The sequence below is a fragment of the Kwoniella dejecticola genome, chromosome 2 (assembly GCF_000512565.2).
Source record: "Kwoniella dejecticola CBS 10117 chromosome 2, complete sequence".
NCBI classification, from domain to species: domain Eukaryota; kingdom Fungi; phylum Basidiomycota; class Tremellomycetes; order Tremellales; family Cryptococcaceae; genus Kwoniella; species Kwoniella dejecticola.
The window spans coordinates 1,567,735-1,587,770 of NC_089302.1; the positions used below are offsets into that span (position 1 = coordinate 1,567,735).

At 47.5% G+C, this 20,036-nt stretch overlaps 5 protein-coding genes across 5 annotated transcripts; all 5 read right to left on the reverse strand.

Moving 5' to 3' along the window:
* Nucleotides 1-421: 421 nt before the first annotated feature.
* Nucleotides 422-1,527, reverse strand: I303_102027 (uncharacterized protein; the record flags this gene model as incomplete). The annotated part of the gene is made up of 3 exons (XM_018405187.1): nt 422-810; nt 974-1,324; nt 1,512-1,527. 3 exons carry the CDS (start codon nt 1,525-1,527, stop codon nt 422-424), a joined length of 756 nt encoding a protein of 251 aa, XP_018265468.1.
* A 1,670-nt stretch (nt 1,528-3,197) lies between these two features.
* I303_102028 (uncharacterized protein) lies at nt 3,198-8,200 on the reverse strand (the record flags this gene model as incomplete). Its single annotated transcript, XM_065968457.1, has 35 exons — nt 3,198-3,292; nt 3,355-3,381; nt 3,433-3,550; nt 3,609-3,617; nt 3,681-3,698; nt 3,758-3,832; nt 3,897-3,921; nt 3,989-4,029; nt 4,085-4,140; nt 4,196-4,262; nt 4,324-4,411; nt 4,489-4,623; nt 4,682-4,839; nt 4,901-4,975; nt 5,025-5,084; nt 5,155-5,214; nt 5,277-5,356; nt 5,570-5,645; nt 5,698-5,722; nt 5,784-5,937; nt 6,004-6,041; nt 6,089-6,169; nt 6,226-6,417; nt 6,479-6,684; nt 6,743-6,787; nt 6,847-6,938; nt 7,000-7,096; nt 7,157-7,321; nt 7,384-7,429; nt 7,500-7,601; nt 7,659-7,709; nt 7,762-7,843; nt 7,910-7,927; nt 7,995-8,058; nt 8,165-8,200. The coding sequence occupies 35 exons, from the start codon at nt 8,198-8,200 to the stop codon at nt 3,198-3,200; spliced, it is 2,757 nt and encodes a 918-aa protein (XP_065824529.1).
* A 676-nt stretch (nt 8,201-8,876) lies between these two features.
* Nucleotides 8,877-13,949, reverse strand: I303_102029 (uncharacterized protein; the record flags this gene model as incomplete). Its single annotated transcript, XM_065968458.1, has 39 exons — nt 8,877-8,885; nt 8,938-8,954; nt 9,016-9,042; nt 9,103-9,241; nt 9,301-9,318; nt 9,376-9,450; nt 9,504-9,528; nt 9,585-9,625; nt 9,696-9,751; nt 9,832-9,980; nt 10,052-10,186; nt 10,247-10,365; nt 10,419-10,451; nt 10,512-10,580; nt 10,641-10,700; nt 10,765-10,781; nt 10,841-10,883; nt 10,949-11,049; nt 11,100-11,153; nt 11,208-11,233; nt 11,291-11,306; nt 11,369-11,444; nt 11,507-11,531; nt 11,588-11,744; nt 11,798-11,891; nt 11,960-11,969; nt 12,033-12,227; nt 12,286-12,512; nt 12,573-12,617; nt 12,675-12,766; nt 12,823-12,919; nt 12,974-13,132; nt 13,191-13,230; nt 13,287-13,385; nt 13,436-13,483; nt 13,553-13,634; nt 13,702-13,719; nt 13,791-13,872; nt 13,926-13,949. The coding sequence occupies 39 exons, from the start codon at nt 13,947-13,949 to the stop codon at nt 8,877-8,879; spliced, it is 2,799 nt and encodes a 932-aa protein (XP_065824530.1).
* A 1,583-nt stretch (nt 13,950-15,532) lies between these two features.
* I303_102030 (uncharacterized protein) lies at nt 15,533-16,971 on the reverse strand (the record flags this gene model as incomplete). Its single annotated transcript, XM_018405184.1, has 7 exons — nt 15,533-15,801; nt 15,856-15,916; nt 16,016-16,120; nt 16,185-16,265; nt 16,332-16,366; nt 16,450-16,635; nt 16,797-16,971. 7 exons carry the CDS (start codon nt 16,969-16,971, stop codon nt 15,533-15,535), a joined length of 912 nt encoding a protein of 303 aa, XP_018265465.1.
* Nucleotides 16,972-17,470: 499 nt separating this feature from the next.
* I303_102031 (uncharacterized protein) lies at nt 17,471-18,526 on the reverse strand (the record flags this gene model as incomplete). Its single annotated transcript, XM_018405183.1, has 4 exons — nt 17,471-17,492; nt 17,557-17,642; nt 17,730-18,021; nt 18,180-18,526. The coding sequence occupies 4 exons, from the start codon at nt 18,524-18,526 to the stop codon at nt 17,471-17,473; spliced, it is 747 nt and encodes a 248-aa protein (XP_018265464.1).
* Nucleotides 18,527-20,036: the final 1,510 nt, after the last annotated feature.

Sequence of the window (20,036 nt, forward strand, 5' to 3'; positions counted from 1 at the left end):
TAGTCATCATCTCATGTCATGTATCTGTGTATATTTTCATGTGATTCACCGATGAGGCTTTGAGGGTGAGCATGGCTATGAGCATGAAAGAAAGGCGCGAAACAATTCATAAATGACATCTCGTGTAAATGCGTAAGAGCAACGTAAAGTTCGTAGAACGCGACTGCTTTGTTCGTTCGTCCAGTACAAGAGGGAAGAAAACATGTATGTGGGGTTGTGTAAGATAGAGTTATTGTATGGGAAGTATTTATAAGGAAGTATAACTGGAACTGGAATTGAGAAGGTTAGGTGAGGTGAGGTGTGGCAACGAGTATCATGTACCATGTAAAATGTCCAAGCGAAAATACGAAAAGCGCAAACGGAAAGGGGAGAATACCTCATCGGGAGTCGTCCGAGTCATAAGATACTCTTGTCTACAAGATTACAAGACCAAAGCGGCTTCTTCAATTAGTCCAAGGGTCAGACCCAACGTACTCCATAAATGCCAACATCCCAGAATCATCACACACATCAAAAGCAGCATCTTGGCTGAGTTTTTCTTCCGTACTGAGACCACCTGCTGTTGCTGTTGCGGCGTGGCAGTGGGATAACCTAAGAACTTGATGAATGTATTTGAGAATGACGGTCTTTGGTTAAATTCGTGGTAGGTCAAAGACGATGAATACGATAATTTGGCTTCCTTGGACTCGCTCGAAGCGGAGAAAGAACTTGATGAGATGGAAGGCAGTGGGAGCGAACAAGGCGCAAGGAGGACTACTTGTTTTGGAGGTGGAGAGGGAAGTCGAGGAGTAGGTTGACGAGGGGGTTCAGCTAGAGGATGGGGTTAAGCAATTAGCACTAATTCCCACCAATGTTTATCTCCTCAGGTATGATATGTGTGGTAAGTAAGGGAGTTGAAGGAAAATGGAAAGGGATCCCGATTATGCTGGTCAATGGAAAGAAGAGGGTCACGACACCAGTGACCTTAACTCACTCAATACGATCCCGGGAACTTCCAAGCTCATTTCCCCTACATCACATTCCTCATCTTCCGTTTCCTCACCACTAGCGGTATAACTCATCTTCATCTTAGAGCGCGGTTCAGAGGTGAAGACCATTGCACCCATGATGATTTTAGGAGTAGCAGGTGTTTTAGGTGAAGAGGCAGACGAGGATTCGCTGGAGGAAGTACTACTTGTACTGGATCTTCTGGACGGAGTCCTGATAGATGTAGGCGAATAAGAGGTGGGCGGACTACCTGGAGAACCGGGAGATCCGGGGGAAGCGAAGTGCGGTGAATAGATCGGAGGTGGGGTACAAGGGGAATTGAAATCGAGGTGTAGACCTGCAAAAGATCGATGTTGCGGCTGTTAGCGAGGAGACGGGAAGGGTATTTTGCATTGGGAGGACAGAATTTTGTGATTGTGGTAAGAACGACAAGGGAGTTTTCGTAGGGAAGAACGAACGAAATGAAAGGAATGAGGAGAATCGTAAGTGGATAAAGGAATGGAGTCTGGAATAGAGAGACTCACGAGGTCGTTCAGGCATCTTGACGAATTTGACAAGCTCAAGAATTCCTTTTATATGCTGATATCCCAGATAATATCAGACGGTAAATCTGCTTTCGTCTTCTTCGTTCAGTGAGCGTCCGTATCTTATCTGGAAGTTTACCTATCTGCTAGCACAGGAATTGTTGTGCTAGTGCTCAATGAGTGAATAGTCGTCGGTGCGTTCTAACGGAACTTTGATGAAGAGGTTCAGTGTGTGCGTTTTGAGGAGAGTCTGTAAAGAGCGTGATGATTCGATTGTTTGAATCTGATAAAGAGCGTGATAATCGAGTTGGGCTGAGTGAGGTATGAAATGACCAGAGAGAGAGATCAAGATGACATCGACGAAGGCTGTCCTGATGATATCTTTTCGAGTTGAGACACGTTGTCAAGTGTATTTGCAGGTGTGATGTAAGATCCCTCGAAACGCGAAAATGCGCTGGACTATTGACCCTGCTGAGCTATGACTGAGATGCAAGATCCAGAAGATCGGGACCGAGTACGAATACGAGTACTTTGGCGAACTGAGCGTCGATCGAGCCTCCCGAGGCACAAAAGGAGAGCGGAAGTTCGGAGGGATGAATAATCTAGCACCGCCGGGACCAGGGTGTTGTTGTCTGTGTTTGTGTTTGTGTCAATTTTGTGTAGGTCTGCCGGGTCGAGGGGTTCTGATAGTTGTATTCGTCAGGTCGTCTGAAATGCGTTGATTGTGTCTACCGAAAAGAATGTGAGATCGATATCGATTTGCGAGTTGCGAGTATCGAGTATCGAAGCTTGCGAATGGGCCTGAGCTGAACAGAATGGAAGGATAAAATTGTTACCAGCAATTTTTCGTCAAAAATCAGTTATTGAATCTATAACGTCGAATATGGACGATATGATACAACAGAAAACAAGAGCACTCATGCATTTCTTCTTTTCATGATGATGATCAAGGAATGTATATCATCGATCAGCATCCCATCAACTTGAACCAAAGAGTTGTTTGTTTATTTCACTTTTAGAGTTTTTGGCTGTTACGATATGCCTCATCGGTTGGACTGATTTCACCTTTTCACGGTGAAAAGTAAAATCAATTCTCGTCCTTCGCTCATTCTGCCCCTTCTGATGCCCCTCATGCGTCATGCGGTATGGGTGTGCGACGATATCTATCCTTGTGAGTGCATAATCATATCCTACTTGTACATGGAAATGTCATCTTCCGCACCAGAATCACATTTCTGATCGCTTATCGTCGATTCAATCCGGATAAGCGCCAAGCTCAATCACATACAACTATATGCATAGATGTCCTGTGGACCATATAAAATAATGTATAAAACAAGATAGTATCTGATCGATCATTGGTCACCATTTACAATTGCCCGCTGGAAATCCCTTCCAGTAAGTCTCGGTCTCCTCAAAGCTTTCTTTTCAGCTGCAACTCTACAAGATGACACGGGCTCAATGTGATTCATTTAGGATCTGTCTTGGCGAAAGCTCGACAGGGAAGGTGCCGTGGTCGGCTATGCACAATCTGATTTTGGAGAATATCGATAACGAATCGTACCTCGATCTCTTCAGACATTTGGATGTGGTATCGACATTGACTAAGAGGAAACGATCGAACCTTTGATAAAGCGTTGGGGTGACGATGACACGAGAGGCGAGTCTCGTGACAGTGCGGCTGATTTATCCCTCACATATACTATGAATCCATTGATCAGCGTAAGAACCCACCTCGAGCGAGGAAGATGACAGTCTACTCGCCCACATCACTTCGTTGACTGCAATGATAAGGATGGGTCATCAGCCAGATCCTTATCCCATCGTGCTTATCACTACTCACATGCCGGCATCTTTTCCAGTCTTTTGTCTAAGTAGCAGGAATTAGCTTCCCGCCAAAGGCTTGGGATATCCGACTCACATAATTGGTTGGGATCAAACTCCATTTCCAAGCCGCCGGTACTGTTTGTGATGACTGAAACAGTATCACTGTTATCATCAGAGGGGTATACAAAGTCTCTCGCCTTGAAGGCAATGAGCTGTGAAGAATTTGTTAGCTTGAAGGGCGAGCAGCGTGTAGTCACAGCCTTGGCTCACATCTGCGTACTAAAGATCGCCCAAGGATATCAGCTATCAAAGCGAGTGCAAATTTGAGCATGCTTGACTCACGTAGCAAACCGGAATGAGCTGGAGTAAGCACAATCAGTAGAATCTCTTGGCTTCTGTTATCACTTCACTCGACTCACTGATACAGCCTTTGTCGTTCTGGCGTAAGAGTAGCACAGTTTATTGCACAGGTCCTGCATTCTGTCCGCCGAAAACTACTCGCAGAGCCATGTCAGCTCAGATCAGTAACTTGAGCAAGGGCAATCATCCGAGGCGTACGTTATTCTCATCCACCACAACCACGCTACAATCGTCCGATCAGCTTTTTTTTCCTCATTGGCTTTGGCTTTCTGCCAATGATTTCTGCTCACTAATGAGTGGGACGAGCCGTTCCTTGAAGTCCAGCATGTGCCTATTCAGAGTCTAGTGAGCTGGGTATTCATCAGATAGGTGTTCACAGAACTCGCCTGGAGATAGAAATCAAAGGCTGTAGGATGGGTGGCTCCCTTATCGATGCAAGTACCTGATTCATTATCAACATCAACATCGCCAGCCTGTGAGAATAGCGGCTAGCTCACCAGCTTTTAGATTACCGGTTTTTCCATCTGTATCGCTCTCGTTGGTCGCGAAGAACCTCATATGATGCTGGGCGTCGCGACGAGCTCAGCGACAAACCTTGAGCTTGAGCCAGCGGAGGTGAACTCACTCTCTTGCCACATATAATCATTGTAATGGTTGGCTTGTACTGTGCGTCAAGTTCTCTGAAAGCTTGACGTACACGGTCGATTTCGATCCTGCACATGCAATTAGCGTGACATCAAGCAGGCCGTCCTAGTCCATGGGAAAGCACGGAGCGAACAATGTGACTCACGTTGCGCATTGATCATATTGCCCTTCGGAAACGCCATCTCGGAAGAACAGGAGCTTGCGGGGTTTACTTCCGGTCTTCTTCTCAAAAACTCGAATATGATCTTTCATCATATTCGTCAGATCCTCAATCATCTCTCTGAGGCCGCAAAAACCATTAATCATCAACTCAAATCGGTTAAATGACCGGCTCGTACCTTCTCCCTTTCTGCAGTCGTACGCAAGGGACGAACATATTGTTGTCGCCATTGATCGCAGCCACCGAAACGGCAATCGATGGCATGAGGGGTCGATCCTTGGTAACCGGCGGTGGATGCGTCACATCAGCCCCGACCAGCATGGTGTACCTATCGATCTACAGCGGTTAGAATCAGTCAAAACGGATTCCTTCGCCAGAAAGCGAAACACATATATACCGTATCTGGGACAGAGACGGTATGGGTGACACCTCCGAGCTTCGCGTGGACTTTCATGGCCACATTGCTTAGATACTGGAATGTGGCCATCAGCAACACACCTGGGCTCGCCTCAAGTGCTCACCATGTCGAGACCCCTTGGATTCATGAATTTCTGGGAGAGCATAATCTGAGTCACCACAGGCTGTGAATTCGTGAGCCGTTTATGATCTTCACGACAATTTTGCTAGTCGGCAACCTGATCGGTTGCTCACCTCTTTCAGCCCGTTGACAGCGATGCGTTTCGTGTCCGAATACAAACGAGCTCCTCTTGCCTTGATTTCCATTCTCGTCATCAGCTGAAGTTACACCAGCCAGATCCGACCGGCTTACTCACCTTGAATATGACGATGATCAGCTGAGGGCGAATTTTGCCTCCATAAGTGTATGCTTTATGAGCAGCCTCTCTGAAAGCCCCTGGAATATCATTGAGCTGTCCGCGGACAATCGGAGGCTGAGTGTGAGGGATGACACAAGCGTTTTTTCTCATGGAATCGATTAATCTAGAAATACTTAGCATAGATCCGTGGTGGGGATGTGGAGGTGGTGCTGTCTTACTGCTTGATCATATTGCCTAATGAGAAGCAGCAAGACTCAGTCTTGCCCCTCGAAGGGATCCCGCAGGCTCACCTATCTCTTGATCTTGTAGGAAAGGATCGAAGTTGACCACCGACCAGGCTTTCAATGGGTTATTGTCACGGACGAACTGGTATATCATTAGCTGCCTTGGAGCACTCTTCTTACTCCAGATGACTCGCCGTGTTATTGTTCAACCCCCATGACCTGTACCGGGCGTCAGCGTTGTTGTCGTAGGGACAGCGATGACTCGAGGGTTCCTGCTTACCCATTTACAGGCGTGACCTGTCGATTTCGATATAGTACTTGAGGAGGCGCTAATACTCTAGCTTCGACCTCCATCATTTGCTCTTCAAAGGTCAAGCACCACTCCTTGATCTTAGGGAGCTGAGAGTAATTCAGTTTCTTTCGCCATTCCATTACTGTCTCCCGTCAACAGGTATTTAGCGAGCCATCTGACTTTCGAGCTCAGCATGAGACCGACTGACTCTTCGCCCGTCTTTCTGTTGGAGGTTTACCGGCAATCCTGGAACCTTGTGAGCGACATGTGCGTGGCTCAAGTCTGGGACTCACTTGATCATGTCACTGGTCTGAGCGGCTGAGATCATTCCGAAAGGGATCCCGTTCAGTTCTGTCAATCTCATCAATTTGAGACTATCGGATATGTCTCAGTCAGCCTTTTAGGTCTCCGCAGTGTCTCTTGTACCCACGGGTAGTGTACCGCTTTCCCATCTTTTCCCTTTGTAATGACCATAGGGAGCTTTGGGTAACGTAGTCTGATACTGTATTTCTCTTTGAAGTACTGCTCTACGGTCACCAACCTGCCTCCCGCAAGCTCGAAACGAGTCTCCTCAGCACTCTTTGTGCTGAATGCTTTAATTTGCAAGGGCTTTCGGCTTTCTCTGAAACAGCACCATTGTCAGCTGCGTCTCACAGCCTGACAATCAGTAAACAAAGGCCTACCTATGGGTCAAGATATATTTGCATCGCAGCAACAGTTTCTTCAGATCATGAAATCTTTGCCAGACCGTAGACTCAAAGCCTGGCGATCCAATGTTGAATCCACCTCTTGCGTTGGCCCCGCCCCTCGCCCCAGCCGCGCTGCCTCTACCACCCCCCCTCCCACGACCATTAGCGCCACCACCGGTGAAGTAGTCTTTGACGATCTCCTGAATTTTCTCGTCAGCTACATTCAGGTATTGGCCGCCAGCGATTATGCGGGCTCACAGCTAGGTTCTCTGCTCGAAAGAAAGCGCCATATGCAGTGTCAAGCTGTGACCGAGAATTCGTGTAAGTTTACGCCAATAGCCTAGAATTTGTAGGTCACCTACCTGGACAGCTGGTTTGCCACTTTGGGTGGGGATCACGGATTGAATGAACCCATTCAGCACTTGACCTCCGTCACTCATGGGCTGAGCTCCCTCTGTATGCACCTCGTTAGATATGTTCGCTCGTATTGTTATGCGATTGAATCCATCGCTCACCAAGCGTGAAAAATCTGCGGCCTTTGCCTCCTTTTTGATGCACGGTATCGTATAAACTCTGTCGAAGCAGCACGTTTATGGCGGCCTTTGCTGATGCCTACAACAGCATGGGTGACGCATCAGCTGGTCATTTCACTTTGGAATATGAGAGGCTCACCACAGCGTGTTGAGAATCAGGATCACGAGATGATCCTTGGGAGTAGGCGAATAATCGATTGATATCGATCTTTTGAACAAGCTGGATCGTGCACTTGAACTTATTTGTTCTTTGCGCATTTTCTGTTTCGCTTTGATCCTCCTGGAGGGTCACCGATATTGTGACCTACCGATACAAATATGAGCATTGCCTGTATGGAATTTCATCCTATACGAGAAAGAACTCACCTTTTCGTGTGACAGATTCAGACGGCGAGATGTGTAAAAGCTATGGCTAGATGTAGGATTCAATCCATGGGTCAGGGAGACCGGCTGGAATGTAATACTCAAAGGTCCACTCTCACCCTCTATCATAGGCCGCAGTTTCGAGGCCTTTCCTGATGTGTTCCGGCATGGGAACCTGCTGGAGAGCTTTCCAGATCTTCCAATTCAGCTCGGCAGGTGCTCTATGTATCGATTTCAGTAAGATACGAGGACTCGACAACAAACATCATGACACTAACTTCCAGCCAGCCCGAACTCTGAAGTCCGGTTCGATGTTGATATCGTAATGACTGCCGCATGCATAGTCAGCTCATTCAAGTGGGATGTTCGTGGTTCACTGACTATACTGAAACTGAGTCGTTGGTGGTCCCGATGGGGAACAAGTTCGCCCATACTTCGATCTTCTTGCCGTGTACACCGAAGCCTTTGCGAATTTCGCGATGAGCCGGTCAATTCGATGGAGCCAGTATATCGGAAGAGGAGAGCTTACCAGGTCTGGGTACACAATCTGGGAGCGACAAGAAATACTGTTAGCCAAAGAGAGAAATGACCGGAGCTGAAGAGATTGCACTTACTTGCTAAATCATCTTTGGCATCTGCAAGTGCTAAGTTCTGAAAAGACCGTTGAATCTCAGCTACCTACGATGTGATTACAGTATATCAGCTATAGTACAACACTTCATTCGGGATTGCTAGTATGCAGCATCAACTGTCTTCCTGAAGCGACAAGGAAGAATGCACCTACCTCTTGCTGAGTTGCGTCGGGGGTGTTCACGCTCATTCTGGCTGGTAAGGGTTCTTCTGCTTTTATAATCTCTCGATGATGAATCAAAGTGTTCCAAAGTTGAAGAAAGAAAAGAGATACAAGTATCAATCGAACGCTCAATTCTGCCGAGAAGATAAAATCAAAGAGTGAAAGGAATTGAAGAAGAGAGAGAGAAGGATGAAGTCGGTTTCATGAGATACTATTTGTTTGGTGAATTCGCTGTGAATACATGTGACAGTGATGGTGAAGAAGCTTGACCTCGTGGTGAGAACCATGAATGGTGGGTCAATGCGTGAGGACTCATCAAAGGACGTCATACCTGCCTTTGGCATCGATCCAAGTCATTCCCAAGCATTGATGATAATCCGCTCCTCGGACTTCCACCGAGAGAAGGAACGAGAGAAAAGCAATACGGCCATGCAAAATCTCCGACCAAACATGGCATTAGGACGATACGGTTTACTATACATTCCAGATATTTCAGTCACTGGATACAACACTTTCGCGAGCAAGAGATAGACAAGTACAAACAGCGATAATCGCTCGAATAACCAATACAAACTCCGATCTCCCATTTGCAACCCGTCCTGTAGCTATTTTATGAGGTCAACGAATATTGTGATCCAGTAAAAAGACCACAAAATACCGAAAACGATATTTTGGGTTGGTCCACGCTGCCGAAGGACTAATTTCACATATACTGCGGATGCAAGTCAGCACCCGAGCGCGGAGAGAGAGCAATGTGAACTCACCCAGGCAACGTTGTTGACTATGGAGAGGGAATCCAAATGTTAAGAAGCAAGTCAGAAAATTCAGGAGGATAGACTTACAATCTGGCTCGTTCTCGATACGTTTCTCTGAAGATGTCTCGTCAGCTACGCAGGCCCGTATACATTGCGCACCAAGATACAACTTACTGAGACGCAGAGGGTCGAACGTGACAGTCTCTCTTCGTCGGGGTCCTCCGGATCCCGAAGACGGAGCGGTCGACGCAGCTTCGGAGAAGTCCTCCGAGTAAACCCAATCTCGCACCCTTTCGGCGACGATGTCGGCGTACTAAAAGACGGTCAGGGAACTTAGCGATCGCTCCTTCGACGGTGTAGATGATCACTCACATATGCGACGGGGACCAGCTTTGCTCCGTAAAGCTGTCAGCATTGTGTCCTTCACCCTGGTCAGCATACACTTACGGAAACCGATCGACTAGCCCTGGCGTAGGTATAGCAGAGATCATTGACCAACTTTTGGAGCTTGTCCGCGGTATACTGGATACAACGTCAGTCAATTCTGTCATTGAGGTGAGGATGTCTGCGCCCACCTTGTTCTCGTCGGCGACAACGACGCTGCGATACATTGACCGAATTAGCTGACGATAAGTCTTGCGCATCGCTACACTTACTAGTGCGTAGGCCTTGCAGTGCCTTGGAGACCAGCGTGAGCCTGATCAGAACTTGCCTATCAGTGATCTAGCCATTGACCATACTCTGAATGTTGGAGGTCGAGAACTGACCTGTAAATAGAAATCATGAACCATCGGCGAAGTCACAGTGGTATCGACAATTGTACCTGGCGATCGGAGTATTGATTGCAATCAGCGGTGCTCAGGCAGTCGTAGTAGGACAATGGAGGGGATGTCGTGGACTCACCAGCGGGAAGATTTTTGGTTCTGTCCACATCAGCCTCGCTCGTAGCGAAGAATCGCATTGCATGCCTCTTTGCGCAGATAACGAAAGTGATCTTGGGCATATATTTCGGGAATCGTCTGGCTGCTCGTTTGACCGCTTCTACCTCATACCTACACGACACAGCATCAACGCGCCAGCCCATTTCGAAGGGACGTGCGAAAGATATACCAGGACCACTTACTGTACGCAGTGCGAATATTGCCCTTCGGAAACTCCGTCACGGAAGAACAGTATTTTCTCCGGCTTAGCCTTGGTGTTCTTTTCAAAGGTCAGAATGTGGTCATGTACCATGTTCTCCAGATCCTGAATGATTTCCCTGTCGAGTTCGTCAACCATGATCAGTTGACGAATGTTCCCAAGACCGGCAAACACTCACACTCGGCCTTCTTGTAGTCTGATAGCAGGAGCGAACTTATTGTTCTCACCGTTGATAGCGCAAACACTGACTGCAATGGAAGGCTGAATGAGGCCTTCTCTGGGCGGCGGATGGGTCACCTGTAGAGTCGAATCAGCATACCGAATGCGGTCTCTGCCGGAGGATCACTCACATCGGCACCGATCATCATGGTTTTGGAGTCGATCTGGTAGCTTGTTAGACCTTTGTCCAGATGAACTCAGACAGTGAGTTGATCAAGACCCACCCCATGAGACACTTGGTGCGTAATACCGCCGAGCTTGACGTGAACTTTCATTGCAACATTACCGCAATACTGTGTGGCAATTTCAGCGATCACGTGGCAACGACGGCAGCAGAATCACTCGCGGCTCACTTGGTCAAGTCCACGGTCGCTCTTTATCTTCTGTGACTGAAGACATTGCGTGACTACGGGCTATAGCATAAATATCAGCGCCGGTCTCAAAGAGGACCGACTACACATTATGGAGCAAGCTCACTTTGAGAAGACCCTCGGCTAAATCTCAAAGACATATCAGTATTCCAATTAGCCAATGACACCGGAGGGTAGCTTACCTGCAACCGACTTGATTTCTTTATACATTGCCACATCCTTCCTCTACGATTGAATAAATCTCAGCGGGAATCTCCAGCATTTGAGTGCATGCGCGCAATGTCACTTACTGGCATGATGACGATGATGAGCTGCGGATTGATTTTGCTCTTCATGTAGGCCTTTCGGGCCGCTTCTTGTAATCCAGCTTTGATCCCAGTTCCTGAGCCAGCTGAAATGACCGTCAGCCGTATGATGACCCTTGATCAACTAAGTACTTACCAGCATGAGGGTTCCATTGCATACAGTCGGGCTGTCGATTTTCGACCGTGCAACCTATTTCCGCATGTATCAGCAGGATCGGGCGAGGTTGATACCTGTAACACTGACCGTAGGCATTGAGTTGACCGACAAAACTGTACCATCGCACAAATCAGTCAAGAGCATAGTTTAGAATGTTTCAGGTCACATACAATGTGATAAATTTCTCTGAACAATTGCATGAACAGTAAACTGCTTTGATCATCCACAAGGATGACTGTCGAACTCACGAAGATCTGGCACACCACATCGTTCGTCGAAGGAGATGACAGACCAAGACTTAAGCGCCATACCAGGCTTTGTGAACTGCGAGTTGGTCAGCGTTTGATACTGAGTTCGCACCAATTGAATGAGACCAGCGATCTCACCTTTACCGCTTTCAGGTTCCACGCCCTATTGTTCATTTGCTCAGGTCAATCCTTTTCAACGGGCTAGCCAGGTGGACTCACCCGAAGTTTGCCCTCAAAGTCTTGTTGCCTCCGTAGAGTATATTAGGAGGATTCAATACCCTTGCCCCCATTTCCATCATCTTTTTGTTGATCTGCACCCCCCAAGCTTTGACTTTAGGCATGTTGGTATAGTCCAGCCTTCTCCGCCAAGCATCGACTGGAAGACCAGCCGTATCAGCGCAGTTCGCAATATGCCGAATAGACACTCACTAGCGGCTTGCCTCTCAGGTGGGGGCTTGGCAGCATGTCTAATGATGTGTAGAGTCGTCAGACCAGGTATTCTAGTATTGTGAAAGATGAACAACTTATCTCGGCCGTTTGATCCGAAGTCAATTTCAGCATCGGTATTTTGTGGAAGGGCTGCAGCTTCACAAATTCCAGACTGCTCAAACATTAGCATGACGTAGAAGGAATTAGCTGAGATTGCCGGATCAATATGACTGACGGAATATAGTTATTCTTCCCGTATTGAACGCAGGGGAGACGAGGTCGGGTGACCTGTCTATTGTACATCTCCTTGTAGTATTGTACAATGCCAATCTGTCGATCGGGCTTGCCATCTTTTCCGGATAGGGTAAATTTGAGAGCTTCGGCGGGCTGAGTAGTGATCTTATTTATGGAGAAGAGCCTGTCGGTATTTCTGTCACAATTTGCGAGTCAGACGTTATCCCTATGCCGAGTGCTTGATTGAGACTTACCGATGTGCGACCTTAAATTTCGCAGTCTTGAGATAGTCATTCAATCTCCTGATCTGATTGGGGTTGAGATCCTGAATGGCGGGGACTGCTCCGCCTCCGTGGTACGCAGGACCACCACCTCTCCCACCACCGCCTCTGCCGCCTCTATCAAAGCCTCTTCCACCTCGCCCACCCCGACCTGAAAAGCCGCCACCACCTCCCATTCCAAGAAGTCTCGCGCACACGTCCTATGTGAACAGAAGACTAAGCTTCGAACTTGCAGGAATTATGTGAAGTTTGTTACTCACCGGTAGCATACCGGGTTCTATAAAAGCGGAATAAGCCGTATCAATCTAAATACAGCCACCTATCAGCTAGTGAGATGCTTACTGAAAAAGGCATAAGCTTACCTGTAGCGCTGCATGCTGTGTTGAGGTCCACCTGAATGACTGCTGAAAGCCTGGGTAAAGGATACCGCCGTTTGACAGTGGGATGCCGCCCTCTGAAGGGGAAGAGGACTTCAGAAAGCTGTTTCGATTCAACAGCTGACAGACTCACCCTCGCTAAAGAACCTCCTGCCAGCTGCACCAGACATGACATATTTCTTCGCCGGATCTTGTCGGAATAAGACATTCATGGCTTGAATAGCGGTGAGCTGACGAAGCTTGATCAGCATGGACGGTTGAGGTCAGCTCCTCTGTTGGCTTACCATCATTTCTTTCGCATCTGCTGACTGCTTCATTCCATGACAATAGTCTTCAATCGTGGAAAGATCAACCTTGTTGACGAGTTGCATTACCACCTTGAATCGACGTTCATCCTTTTTCGCTTCTTTGCCATCCTCTTTCAGGGCGACTTTAACTTCCGCCTGCAGCGGTGGATCTCAGCCGATACGACCCCTTTGCCCAGCGTAAATTTTGACTTACCTTGTGACCTGGTACGGCAAAAGGGGTATAGAAGTTTTTGCTACATATAAGTCTTGTAAGTAAGCCCGAAGGACAGACGTGCGGTTGCAAGCTTACACTTGGTCGTAAGCGGCAGCATCCAAAGCTTGTTTGAGTTCGCCTTTGACTTCAGCCACCATCTGATCCCACACGGCCTGTAGGAGAGCTCGGGGTTTCCTGTGTAATCTCATCAGTGCGAAGGCAGGATTTTGTCGTAGGTGGCTCACTTTTGATTGGTCACTTTGACTACGGGATTTATATCGATATCATAATGACTAAATATACACGTGAACATGTGCTTATTGCTGTATGAGAGGCTGGCAGAAGTACATCGGAATACTTACAGCACTGTGGCGCCCGGCCCTTTGAATTTAGATTCGTACATATTCGCTGCCACTTTAATGGCCTTTCCAGCGGTTCCGTAGCCTGTAAGGAGAGTGATCTTATTAGCGGAATTGCGTGATGACACGATAAGTCGATTTCGTGGACTTACCGGGTCGCGGAGGACAACCTATGAGGTGAAAGAAAGCTTCGTCAGTCTCATTCCCATTGCTTTCATACGGAGGGAGGACGGCTGCTCACCATCAAGAGTTTCCTGCATTCCTCTTCTGCTGGCTATAGCGAGATTCTCCATGCCGGTGATTAAGTCACCGGCTTCCTTAGCCTGCTATCACATCAGCACGATGCCCTACTTACGCGAAGCTCTTTGAAACATACATCGGCTACAGTCTTAGGTGGCATTGTGACGTGACTTGCTTATCGATCGAGAAGGTCGATCTGAGCTGACGAGAGAATATGGTGTAAGCAGATTCCTCAATAAGGAGAAGTGAACGTCACCGAGGTGTATACTAGATCTAGGGCAGACAGGCATCTCCATGTGAATGCAGGGTGTGATAGAATAGGACTCGGAGGACGCTCACCGCTCTCAAGAAAGACGTCTGCCTGTTTAGATAGGATGAAGGTGATGAGGAAGATAATCTACGAGGGTTTGTATTTTGCGAAGTGAATGAAAGCAGAACGACTCAGTGGTTTCAATGAAAACACCAAGATGAGAAGCGGGGGGTGGACCCTTTTGTTTTCATATGCGAGACTGAAGAAGAAGAGAGAAAGAAGAGAAAGATTCAAAAGGAAGATACCTGGTATATATATACGTAGAGAAAAGTTGGAAGAAGGAAGACCGAAATATTGAAAGTTAAAGGGGGTCAAGTGGATCGGATATTCTAGCTGTGTGCTGTGTGCGGTGTGGCTCTTACCCTTACGCACATATCACCATGAGACCATATAAGGAGGAAGTAAACAAGTGATCAATCTCCAAAGGACGTGTGTAATTAAGTGAGCATGCATGCGATGATGACGGATGATGGTGATGATGGTTGATTCGACTTTAGTGCGGCGAGGTGCGAAAGGCAGTCTATTCAAACCCTGAAAATCACGAAGTTTAGATAAGACCAGGGGTAGGATGATCGATTTAAGCTTTTGACATCGTTTCAGATGCAAGTCCAGCAAAAGCGTTGACGAGGTGATTGATTCTGCAATTCGACTCGGGATGGTGTTGACAACACCCGTTGCCAGCCGGTTCAGCCAGCTGTCTCCCATATCTCATGATCCCATCGAGCCAGAACGATGAGAACCCCTACTTGCTTCAGCCTACACGCAGAATTGCGAGCAAAACGGAAATAATTGAAAAAGGGGTACCACCCGACCGCACTGATCGGCATTCAGGTCAAACATCAGCGGCTCCACCTACATCCCTCAATCCCTAAGCCCCCATGCCCCAAACCTTGAGGATGTGAACAAGAAGCAGTAACGAAGTCAACAAGACTACGAGAACCCGCGATTTAGCGTTGGAGCTTTGTCGTCGTACCAACGTCTGAGAGCTGATCAAACCATGTATCATAACATCAAAAGAACGATTAACCTCGCTTAGCCACGAGATCTTGATCGTGGTGAGACACATTCAAAGGCAGGTGACGACTATACTCACCCTTCTCGTCAGACAATGCTGCGGAAGTAATTGCAGGAGGAAGATCTGAGAATTGACCAGAGCTTCACAAGAAAGCAGGATTGCGTTCTCCTCCTCCGATCCTTTCAACCCGATGAAAGCACCTTCAAGTATGTACATCGTTGCCCTGCTTCTCGTACGCGATCTCGCAGTGCAGGAGATAGGTATTACCGGTAGGTACGAAGATGTGCGAAGCCCGATATCGGTGCACCCAATACATGCCAAACCTCCATTATACGTTGTCTCTCAAGATGCTCTATGCATATTTAGTGTATTAAGTGTGAACAGCACTTAGCGAGCGCGTATAGAGATGTATCACTCCTCACAGCCCCTCACTATCCCGCTTCTCAATCGTCGGACTAGGTGGATTCGCAGGTAATGTCAAACTACCTTCCTCCTCTTCGTCTTCTCCTTCGCCCTTGTCGCGCTCCGCACTTCTAAGCAGAGGTTCCTTCTCTCCTCTAACATTGATCTTAGCATGCGTAACAGGCTTCTCATCACCTTGCAGCCGAGCAAGCATCTTTTGAAGCATCTTGAAGAACCATAACCAATTCAAAGCGTTCAAAGCTAAGTTTCCCGAGCAGTATATGACTAGCCTCGACGTCAGCTGCCGCCTTGCAATGGTACAAATGATCTGTAGCTCACTATGCAAATGTAAAGGTATACGAGCTCGTTCAGTCCACATTGTTCGAAAGAATAGCAGACTCTGATCATGTATCAACTCTTCATCAGCTCTCATCCGAGAAATTGCATTCAGGGAATTTCATTGACAGACTGAAGCTAGCGAGAAATTTTGCGGACTCACGTTGGCGCCCCCATATACGATCCTCGCAAGGAAGAACACCAGCATGAACATCAGAGCGTTGACAAGGAAGAAAGTGGGGTATCTTGTGGATAGTCCAGCTTTATCCTTATTGATTGCACACGGTCAGCTCTGCGGCTCTCGGATATCGCGCTGTTGAATTGTGACTGACCATGAACCAGTGAATATTCAATAAAGGCGTTGACAACTCCCAAAGCAAGAAAGGTGCACCAAATCCAGCTAAGAAGGGTCGCTGGTGTGTGATCAAGAATATCAGCTAAACATCGCATGCAATTCGTTACGGATGTGACAGACTTACGAAGGAGAACATGAATACTGCTAGACATGCGGCACCTGAATGGTACGAGCTCAGCCTCTAAGCATCTTTCGGACCGAGACCTATGACGGCTTTAAGAGGATCAAGAGAGAAAGCTCACCGTGAACAACAAATCCGATTGTCGAATTGAGCATCGAGTCCAACGTGTCCCACAGAAAGTAGCCCGAGCTAAAAGCGAATACGTGTCCTACGAACGAGTCGTACCCGAAGACAGGATCTGCCTTGAGCGAACTTGAGGAGAGGCATCGGAAAGCGAGGGGGATCACTAGAATTGCATGGACCATCGCTACGGAGTAGAGGATGACTGAATCAGCACTGCATGCAGGTATCATGCTCACGGGGACAGCAGAGATGAGCATGAATCACATTGAGCCTTCGTCACGAGGCGCAAGGCCAGTTGGTAGGAGGGAGGAACAAGATGAGATGCTAGCTGGTATTTATACTGACAGACTGTATGACTCGCCCAACCTATTCTAGTCCGCTTATCAAACTCCCCGTACTTCTTCACTATCTTGGGTGTGATCTTATGCGAAGCATATTGCACAGCATAGAAGAAAAGGGTCGATAAGATGAGGGTAGGTAAATGCGGACCGAGAAGTGGAAGGGGGTTGATAGAGGACATCTAGCTGATTTGACGATGAGCTGTTCACCTCGGAGTATCGCTCTGTGAGATCGATCGATACGAGAACTGTATCGAGTGGATATGGATGAGAGTGGTATGATCTAAGACAGGGTATAGTCTATGTGGTATATATTGTCCGGTCCACTCTATCAAGTAGATTGATCGCAGTAGGTAAGAAAGGAAGAGAAGAAGCAAGTCATTGTATCCTGGACGATATCGTCCCATCTAATCCTTGTTGATGCCGGAAAATCGCGCCGGCAAAGACATGCGTCACCCAGGCACGGGCACAGATGTCAGATCTCGGTTATGGAGGTTTGATGACCACACACAGCAGTGTCTGGGCAAGGTGCATAGACAGGTATGCAAACCTTTCGTAGTGATGTGGCTGCATAAATCTTACTTGCTGGGATTCCGCGAAGCTCTTTGAGACGGCCATACATACATACATGACACATAGATAGCTGACACCATTGCTCGGTCCGTCAAAATGACTTCCGATTTACCAACGTTCATTGTCCGGTCTAGATAGGATTACTAGTCACCTCAGCTCACTAGTGATTGTTCAACATCTGGTCAATTACTCACCTGAGATCTAGCTCTTGAGTCCAGGCGGATCTTGGCTGATTGATCAGGGCCAGGTAGGTCTGAGCGATGTGATCGGGGTTGAGACGCTAGAACACCCAAGTCACAAGTGAGCGTGGCTTCGACAAGTGGAAGGAGATGGTGGGGTTGGCAGAGATGGTGAAAAGTGATCTTACAGTGTTATCTTTGTCCTCGCCCATCTGCTCTCGTACACGCTCACTATCGATAATCCCATCTACAATGATATGACCCACATGTACACCTTTAGAACCAAATTCACGTGCGAGCGATTGAGATAGCGATCGTCTAGCGAACATTCCTGGCGCAAGAGAGGAGAACTTGGCTCCTCCTCTGAGAGACATGGTAGCGCCGGTGAATAAGAGGACACCTCGGGCACCGGTTGTGTTATCCGGCTCGTTGGCTAGGAAGAGCGGGAGAAGTGATTGAGCGAAATTCCAGCCTCCGACGCTGCACATATTCATCATCAGTATTCGCTTATACAGAGCATAAGGCGTGTCGTGTCCTCTTTGGGCAGGCGACAATGCTCTCGATAGACGGGAGCGTTCTCAGGCATGGCAAGACCTGACATCGTGCCGGGACGAGTGTAAAGCAGACATTAGACTCACACACCGCTCTCAAGCCCCGCTCTAAGCTGACTCTCTTCACTATCCAAGAAGTCCTTCATGACGAAAGACTGATTGACATTGTAGACTCCTACATCGACTCTGGAGTCGGGCCAATGTTTCTTCAGATCCTCAAATACCTTCTTGAGGGATGAAGCGGATCCATCGGATGATAAAGCGAGTATATTCTCCTTCGGGATACCCGTGGGCAAATTCAGTTTCGGAAGTGAATCAGGAAGGGATCTTGACAACAAGAGCAAAGAGTGTGTAGTTGATAGTGATTTGGCGATAGATGCTGCTAGACCTGGTCCGGCACCTATGATCACTGCAATTCTCCTTGTTGCGGACATGGTTCCTGCTCTTTCTGTAAGTGTTCTGGGTGTTGTCGGGTGCAATTTCACGGTAGGAAGGTGAAAAAAAGGAGTTACAGATAAAGGATTGTATGATGTAGGATATTCAGCTTCCTTATATATGCATACATACAAAGAAGTGTGTCGTGGATGGCTTATGAATTCGCTGCTTATAAGTACTGCTTAAGTCATCTTCTATGTTGGTTAGTCATCTCCTCGGTGAGAAAATCGACATTCCCACCAAAGGCGTCATACTGACATGGGGCTCCGAGCATCTGACCGAGGTAGTTTCACCGGACTTCTCCCTCTGACGCCTAACCTCATGCAGATCTGAGCATCTGCCTCCCAAATTGTCCCATCGATACCCCTCGGATATAGGTTATGAGGATAGCGAAGCCGACCATAGCATTCCCCTCGAATGCATCGACGCAACAGCTAGACTACTTCAATCTTCCTCATATCGTATTGGCACTGCAGCGATTGTAGTTGTAGGGACTTGATGCTTCCCGCTCGACGATCCCGCATTTCAAGCCACACCTAATGACAACTGTTGGGCGGTGATGTCCGTCGTGAGTGCTTTTCGAGATGAAACGGAATATAACTTTAATTCCCCTGATAAGTCGGTCAGACGTGCCTTGATATTGTTTATTCAAAACAATTGCAACAACTGCACTTCCAAGGAAAATCCCTGACAAGCCCTTCGTCCTTTGACTATTCTTCACCAACCGTCACCGTGCGCTTCTTCCTGTTCACCTTTTGCCTCCTAAGATGACCAAGAGGATAGTCCTCGCTATCATCGCAATCATTCACTTCGCTTCTAAGGGGTTGTAATCACCATCATTGTTGTCAAACATCTGTAGATAGTTTACATCCATACTCCTAGAGATCAACGCGACTGAATTCTGTCAAACTAAACAACACCGACAACAGCAACAGCGACAGCGACATCAAATTCGAATTTCTTCCCTGTACTTTTCCCCGCATTCATTGCCGCAGATTGTCACAAAAGTCACTTAGCCATCTTACAATCACATCGAACCTCAGGACTATCACACTCGTTAAAACAATCCTTCAACTCTTTGTAAAATTTGTTGGCTCAGCAGCGGCATCAAGCGAAGATCCACCGTGCCAACAGAAGCTGGTTTTTGAGGATACTCAACACTCGCACGGACCTTTGCACTAGCGTCGGACAAGACTCTGTCCTTTTGGTTAGGGCATCAATCATCATCCATCACCATCAAAGGACTCCTGCCCTCGTTTATTCAGTTCGACCTGTGCCCCTCCGTGAAATCATGAATAGCCATTATTCATCGCATCAACAGTAAATATAGAAAATATAGAATAGAGTCACTGGAGTCCCCACTTGACAGAATCAGTGAGATTGCAGCGATAAGCGAGAGGAACGACTGTGTGAAAAGTCAAACCGGGAAGAGCCCGTGTCAGCTGAGGAAGGAATTTAGCGGCTTAGTTCAAATTGGCCACCATCAAACACACACTTGTACCAACAGAA